Genomic DNA, 8324 nt, shown 5'->3' with positions numbered 1-8324 from the left:
ATTCATTAAGACGTTGCTGTTAATCAAAAGAAAAGTTGCAAATTTATTTTCCTGCATGCTCGCTCAGTCCGATCCGGGAAGGCTGTGATTCCTGAAGCTTGTCTGCAAGTGAGTCACACATAAATTACAGAACCGTCTACGGTTTCCTCTCTAGCTTCTGCTTCGGTAGGAGAAATAGATTAGCTGCTTCTGTGATATCATAGAGTAAATGAAAACTTCATAAGAGAAAAACAACTTAGAGGCTGTAAATAAATCTTACTATCAACTGATAAGGGTGCAATAAAAATTAGCAACACTTAGTTTAATCAAAACCTACAATAAATACCTAGACACATTTCATTCAGTAATTCAGAGGGACACACATTCCACCTGAGTCTCTCAGCCCGTTGCCTTTCTATAAAAAGGCCTCTTTGAATTGCTTTCAGGCGTTGTGATCTGTTGTTCAGCGGTCAGTGAATGCATCACTGAACCGGCTGTACAAAATGCATTTGACAGCACACGCTTTTTATTCTGTGTGATTACAGGGGTTAATGTTAAAAGCGTCTCACTGCTCTTTCACGCAGCATTTCCTAAAGGACTTCATAGGAGCAAGAATGTTTTATTTTTTTTTTAAGCTGCCCCTCATGAAATATAATGACAAAGCGTGTTATCAGATGCTGTAACCCAGGTTACTGACAATAAAAGTATGTTTACGCAATATAAAGAAATTATGCAGCAATACATTTTATTCCTCCAACAAATACACACAGATAATAAAAAAAATCCGCCAGGTAAATATATGGATTTCTTCTTCAGGATTTAAAATAAATACCAAGATCTTTTAAAAAATACAGATGAAGGAAAATTTAATTTTGCTTCAATTAAAATAAGAAATTTAAGTGATTGACTGACTTGTCAATAAAACTTGTGTCATTTTGATTTCTTCTATCTGGTTTAATGCTGAAAAGCTTTTCTTGCTTCAGCTGTATAAAAAATGTGCAGGTTAAGCTTAAAGCTGAGTGTAATTTTTGAATGATTAGTCAAAAAATTGTAAAGGTGAAATATCAAATTGGTCTAAGGGGTGAATCGGTTACAGTCTCCTCTCTCAGTGTATATATCAACATAAGAAATTGATTTAGTATTACACACCATATCTGATCCTGTAACGACATCTTTCTAAAAATACGTGTATTTTTCCGTTAAATCAGACTGGTAAATTACATGACTGCAAAAGGTATAAGTAGTTTTACTGTTATAAGAAAATTTTATTTATTATTTTTTTTTTACATAAAACATCTTATCCCACTGGCAATTTGTCTTACCTCCCTGTTTAAATCAAGGGACAATACACTTAACTGAAACAATACAGTAACAATTATTGCAACTTTTGTTTTCTGTACAGGGGCCAGGATCCCTTCTATAGATTCCCTGGCTCCTATTGGCCCCTTTCTAAAGCAACCCATTGTTGTGCATAATATACACATTAAATTTACATTAAAGTTTACTCAATGCCCTCACTACTTGCAAAAACAAAGATTCTAAAAAACTATCTGAATGCCACAAAAAAGAAGAAAAAAAGAAACACCAATGTGGTCTAATTTCCACATTGATCAGTGGCTTTTGGTTCTTTAGTGAGTCTTGGAGCATCTTAAGACTTCGCAAGAGAGAACACTAGTGTAAATTAGGACTAAAACCGAGGGTGGCGACGACTGGAGCAGAATAGATCGTGTTGCCATCGGGGGCAAAACCCGATCCCTTAACACTTAAAGCAATCCAGATCCTTAAAATTGGAAGTCAAAAATCAGCCAAAAAATAATATTTAAAATAAATAACCACTGGATGACTTAAAAACAAATCCTTTTAGGCTCCACTTTTTTAAGTTTAATCTAAGCATTGACCTTACCCTGATTCTCCTCATAGCTGCCACGATCTCCATCCGACTGTTGGGCCTGGGCACGTCAAGACTTCCCACGTACTGTGGCACAGAAACACAACATTGGTTATTCAAGGATCCAGGCACTGCAAAAGTCGAATTAATAATCTAAAAGCAATATCATTAACCAAGAGACCTTGTGCTGGTCAGACTTAACCAATTATTTCCATGTGAAAATGCACATGACAGGCGTTCAGATCATACTTCAGAGAACAAAGTTAATCTGATTAAGTGTTTCATTTTGTTGTTAATTCAATCTGTATATTTTTTTTCAGAATTTCTGTTTCTAGCTCTACACGAAGTGAGATGTAGATGTAATAAGACAGCTCTGCAAAGCCCCCACCTCATGCTCCACCCAGCTGGCTTAAAATTAGCTACTTTTAGTTTGTGTTTTTGAATTTTTGCTTCTCTTGCCTTTTTGGATAAATAAATACGCAAGAAACCACCTTCAGCTTCGTCTCTGTATTTGGTTCCTCCTGTCAAACCTGCACCATAGTAGATTGCACTAAACCCAACATGCTTGGGTTTAGTGCAAAGTAAAAATCGCAATAAGATCGCAATCACTATATTGGTGAAATCGCAATTTGGATTTTGAGCAAAATTGTTCAGCCCTAATTTGAATTGCTGTTAGCAGCTGACTACATGATCAGATACCTTGAGTTTATTAACCAGCTGATCCTCTTGGTAGACTCCCACTGTTGCTCTGTTAAAAATAAACTACTGAAAAGGAAACTATATTCTTTAAATAAGCTTCTTTAGTTGCTGGTTACTCCATTTGTTTGTTTATTCAGTGTCCTAAATCTAATTATTTAGTATACATTTTTTTTAAATCAATCAATAACAATTAACGTAATATAATTGATTATGTAACAATATATAGATACATTAAAGTATTTGAATAGTGTTTTCTTTTTCAATTTTGTGGTAAATATTTAAAATCATTATGTTTTTTACTCAAGGTTTTTGTATGACGAGAAGCTCCAATTAGCCAGCTACCACCAAATAATATGGTGGACACTACATTTTGCATTTGGAAAAGAACCTCTTTCTTTGGGAAAAAAATAAATAATGGTATATTCTTTTTAGAAATAAGGAAGTTACCCTTTTTCAGATGATTTCCATGTCATTTGGCCATCTACAATTCCTTCAAATGTGACTTTCATTTGAAATTACAGCTTAGAAATTTGACGAAATGCTCCGTGAGTGCAGATCTCTCATTCCCCATTCTCTGCCTACCACACATGCTAATCATATGAGCCTCAGCATCGCTGCAGATTTTGCCTTCGAAAGAGAGCAACTTGTTTAATACACTATAAGATGATGATTCTTCTTGCATCACCTCAAATCTGTATGTTTCTATATCAAAAATAGGTTTAGTGTGGCAAAGAGGACACAGCCTTGCCTTATTAGTAAGCTCTTTGCAGCTTGCATATATTTAAATTCATGAGCAGCCCTGGAGAAAACGCTGCCTTTGATGTTGTTCTTATTTTGATTGCAGTAAATGGTCTGGGAACAGAAAATCCGAAACCACTGCCTTGGTAAAAAATATGTCTGTGCGGATTAATATTTAGAGACTTCCTGTTTGCATCCATTCACTTCTTTTCATTGATAATCTTTGAGTCATTACAGCAACTTTCATCACAAATATGTGATTTCTATCTTATGCAAGTGCTGTTGGATGGAGAAAGCTGGTTGTACAGTAACCCATATTTCAAAAAAAAAAAAATTATGGTAATTTTGTTCATTATTTAATTTACAAAGTTGTTTATGATCTAAATAATGACAAGCTTTTGATAAACCAATCAAATGAGCAGCAGTCTGCCAGAGTCATGCCTTTCTCCAGGAGTCTATAGGTAAAAGGCGGGATACACCATGGACAGGTTGCCAGTGCAGCAGGACGCCACATAGGGACATACCACCATACACACATTCTCAACACCAAGCCAATTAACCTAACAGTCCTGCTTTTGGACTATGGGTTTAAGCCGGAGTGCCTGGAGAGAACCCACGCATGCACTGGGAGAACATGGAAACTCCTTGGAGTAAGAACCTCGGCCTAGAACCCGGGACCTTCCTCCTGCACCATGCGACCCATCTCTTTATTCATCAAATGTTTCAGCGTGCATCATGGCCTCAAAGCTTGTTGTTATTCCTGATTGGCTCAGAGTCAAGGGTTTGGACACAATCAAGTATTTCTTTTGAGTTTTTCTATAACAATTAACTGATTAACTAATAAATTAGGCAAGGCTCACACTGATTAGGGAATGGCTGCAGTTCTTGTCTACTTGTCCCAATAGATTTAGGGTTAGTCCCAATGGCACTGCATCTAGCCTGACCCAGCTGTAAATACTAAAGCAAAAGTTTAAGTGAGTCTCTGCTCTTCTAAGGAATTCTAGAGCAGAACTTGTTAGAAATATGCCTTTTCATCCCCCAGTAACTCCACTGGTTCCTTTTTTTGCCATTTCATTTCCACTTGTCAGGTAAGTTGGCAAGTTGAAGTGTTGATTTTATTCAGAAAGTCTGGTGGCTGACCTTTCCTGTTTTGGTTTGTGAAAATAAACAGCTTGGTCTGGGTGTCCAATCTAATGTTCTTCTGACAGAAGCATAGTCAGTCTGAGTCGATTGTAAAACATTAGTAAGCATATTTTAAAATAAAATAGAAAAAAAAACCTATTTGGTTCCTTTGTGGACCCTTGCCCCTATTACTCCTTGCTAAAGGCTAGAGCAAGGGTCTGCAAAGTGCCGCTAATGAGCTGCATTGCCTCTACAATGGCTCTTAATATTGGCTAAAAATAAAAAAATGCCAACTACTGGATTTAAATATATCAACAAATACTATTTACAAGCTTCAGAAGGTTTTAAAGATTATCTGAAAATAATTTTTCACTACAGATTGATACAAAAAAAAATCTGGAATATGTTATTAGATCTATTTCTCGTCATTTGGTCTGTTTAATTTTTACATAAAATAATATCCTATACAGCAAAATCCAAAATCAACGCTTCTTCTTTATGAACCTTTATGCTTTGTCCTCATTTTGAAAACAGAAAATAAGCTGCTTCTTTGTTTAAAATGGCAACAGCATTCCCCTTGATATTAAAAGAAATTATAATTTTAAGTTGTGTTTTATTTAAAGACCGTTACAGATTTGTGGCTCTGAAGAAATGAATCTCTGGATTAGAAAGGTTGCAGAGTCCTGGTCTAGAGACACACAAACTGAGGATTTCAGACTTTCCTCTGTCCATAGATATGCATGTAATGAAAGGTCAGAAAGTAAAAGAGCCAGTGGATTTATAGGGATGCCATTCCAACCCCCAGTTCCTCTTCTCTGTGGACACCATTCACAGAGATCTTTATTGTAAAACAGCAAGCAGCGCCTTGCAAGAAACCGTTAAAACAAGGGAGTGGTACAGGTCCAAAGTTCAACAAATACTAGTTTCCTATAAGGCTGCTTTTATCTTCTCAGTTTTCCTACTATCCTATTTACAGGTCCAGTTAACCAGGAAAACAGCCAGGGAAATATATAGACTATATAATTAAATACATCAAATATAAAAAATACATTTATATATATTTCAAAAAACATAAAGTGATGGAAAATTTTGTTTCTAGTTTGTTTTCTGGAATACCCTTTGCTTTCCATGAATTAATGACAATGAATGATTACATGTTGTATGTCATGTATTTATTTTATAATGCTTATGAGACTCATTATAAAATGAGTCTCATAAGGTGGGGCGGGCTTCTCTTCTCTGCAACACTGAAAGTTCCATAACTGTTTGCAGGCTGCATAGAGGAAAACATGCTGTCTAATCTCACCAAGACAAACTGAGAAGTTATTTTACTGCAGTTTGTCTGTAAATATCTCCACAGCCTTTCTGTCCTCACTTTTAAGACAAATAACTGTGCAAGCGAAGAGTAACTCTGTAAAGGCATAAAGCATCTGACATTTTGAGAAAATGTTGATCTTTTCACTAAACAAGAAACTGGACTAAGTCCTTTTTATCTTAACAGTGGATAATCTTTTGTTTCTACAACAGTGTTTTGCATGGATTAATAACTCTGCAATATCTGACCCTTGACCTTGAGCTGACCAGACTTAACAGAAGCTTTAATCTCACACTCCCTGCATACAGTTTTAGTTCCCTGGATGGTTTCATGTTAAAAGAAAATGAGGCCATGTTTACAAAGCTCTAAACAGATTTTGTTCCCTATCAGTCCTATTAATTTGAGTAAATAAAAAAAAAACATTTTTAGAAAAAATAAATGCAAATAAAGGGCAGGACTAGTTTAAATAGATGGGTTCTCTCATTCATCTGTCAGATCTGCTGTTGATTCTGCGTTTGGGATCTGAAATGATGATGATTTCTGGGATAAACCTGGAATAAAGCAGGAGCTGCTGATGCCATGTGTTCAAACTTCCTAATGGATCCGCCCAGTATACACCTGCCACCAACACATGGTGACACATCACGGGTATGTGGCCAAAAAACCAAACAAAAACAAAAGAGAAATAGTCAGTGTGGTCAGACACAATGACTGGATCGTGTTATTTCACCTTGGCTTGGAAGTATATCCCGTGCTGGTAAGCCTCCTCGTTGTGGAGCGGCAGCCTGGAGTCCGCCACATCGTCCACCAGGTTGTACCTGTTCCTCACGGGCATCCCGGACTCCTTTCCCTCATGCAAAGAAAACACTGAACAGAAACTAAGCGGATCGATCCAGAAACGCTACAGCAGCCCCAGGATGTGCGCGCAGCGCAGGTTGTTCCCGGTGGGAAGGCTTCCCATGGCGCTGCGCTCTGCTCCAACACAGCCCGACCTCAGGAAGGACAAAACTGCGCGGCTTTTTTTTTTTCCCTCTCACACACAAACAAAAATCAAAACAAAAAAATCAAAGAGGGTATCCTTTCACAATAACCCCTCTAATAGAAAAAAACAAACAAATAAAGGCAGTATTTGTGCTTTCTTTCCCAGGGCAAATCTGTCCGCAGGTGATAAATCCAGAGTCCTGTTGGTGGATTCAGCGCAGCTCCTGCTGCAGACGAGCTGAGCGTCTCCCCCTCCTTCCCTCCCTCCCTCTGCAAAGCACAAAGCGACTCCCTCATTGGAGCGAAGTTCCCAGGCATGATGCAACCGGGAGCTGGGAAGACAGCCAGCAAACAAAGTGAGTCCTCCCCTCAGGAGGTGAAAAACAGAAGTCTGCAGCTGACTTTACCGTGGGAGGCTAATTCTGCAGATATGTGAGAGTCCCCAGATATGCAGGGCCCTGCAAAAGTATCCATGCACCTTGATCCACGTGGTTTTGTTTTTGTTTGTTTTGATTTGATTTGATTAACAGAGGTGGGTAGCATTTCTAATAGTAGCACTACTTTATCATATTTTAACTAAATAAGAGAGTAAAAGCATTTGGTAAAACTGATTTACTATTTAAAATTGAGCAATAAAACTGAGAAAGATTTAAAACAGCAAATTATTTTCTTTTTTTTTTTTTCAAAGACTAATGTAGTTATTGAACGTTTAAACAATATGTAAAAAAAAAAAAAAAGAAATCCAGGCCAAAGACACACTTGAAAAAAAGATTTATTTAAAATTAAACTTATAAAACCAGTACCTCATGTGACCATAGATAGACAGACAGACAGACTGTGGGATGTTGTATGGAGCTTTATTGTTTAAAATAAGCTTTTTGTTATCCAGAGAAAGTGCATTTTACTCAGGTAAGAGTAGTGACATTTATTAAGATATCTATTTAAGTAAAAGTAAACAAGTATGGTGCAATAAAGCTACTCCTAAAATATATATATTTTTTTAATCAAAATCATACTAAAGTAAACATAGTGAGTTAAATGTTACTGCTTACTCTGTTAATGGCACAAGTAGTGTTAAATGGTGAACTGGGAGAGATTTAAATGATTGAGAAACTTGAATATAGTAAAATTTCACATGTTTTGACCAAAGGCATAAGAAAAAAAGAAAAACTGGAGGGTATATGGTGACTCTGGAGGAGCCGCAGAGATAACGAGCTCAGGTAGGAGACCTGTTGACAGTACTAGTTGAATGGATTGTAAATATTTATCCTTTTGAGTTACAAGACGTTACTGTAAACACATTATGTTATCTGATGTGACAAAGTTGAACTTTTGCACACAGCATAACCACAGTGTTAGCATTTGTCTGTGACTAGAAACATTGTGGTCTGAGCAGGTGTGAAATACTATCAAGATGAAAACCGTAGGAAAACCCATAGAAGCCTGTTACAGTGGAAACACTTCAATAAAAATAGTGCATCAGCTATATTGGTTTTTAAAATCTATATATTTTTTCATATTAGAATTAAAGGGGAAAAAATTCTACATTTCTTTAAAAAATGTCAGCAATACTATTGTTTAATTCATTGAATCTCTGCTTTT

General features: G+C 36.6%; 1 protein-coding gene across 1 annotated transcript; it reads right to left on the bottom strand.

Moving 5' to 3' along the window:
- Nucleotides 1–1411: 1411 nt before the first annotated feature.
- On the bottom strand, nt 1412–6954 carry LOC107102727 (carboxyl-terminal PDZ ligand of neuronal nitric oxide synthase protein-like). Its single transcript, XM_015402133.1, has 2 exons — nt 6472–6954; nt 1412–1954 (listed from the first exon to the last, which is right to left on the bottom strand). The coding sequence occupies exons 1-2, from the start codon at nt 6574–6576 to the stop codon at nt 1799–1801; spliced, it is 261 nt and encodes an 86-aa protein (XP_015257619.1). The 5' UTR covers nt 6577–6954; the 3' UTR covers nt 1412–1798.
- Nucleotides 6955–8324: the final 1370 nt, after the last annotated feature.

This window comes from Cyprinodon variegatus, unplaced genomic scaffold (genome assembly GCF_000732505.1).
Source record: "Cyprinodon variegatus isolate N-32 unplaced genomic scaffold, C_variegatus-1.0 Scaffold1305, whole genome shotgun sequence".
Taxonomy (NCBI): Eukaryota; Metazoa; Chordata; class Actinopteri; order Cyprinodontiformes; family Cyprinodontidae; genus Cyprinodon; species Cyprinodon variegatus.
This window is presented reverse-complemented; position numbering and strand designations above follow the sequence as displayed.

Coding starts and splice junctions, on each gene's coding strand:
- LOC107102727 (XM_015402133.1), bottom strand. CDS start 6,576: ATGCCCGTGAGGAACAGGTACAACCTGGTGGACGATGTGGCGGACTCC. Junction 1,955..6,471: donor GGATATACTTCCAAGCCAAG/GTGAAATAACAC, acceptor TCTGTGCCACAG/TACGTGGGAAGTCTTGACGT.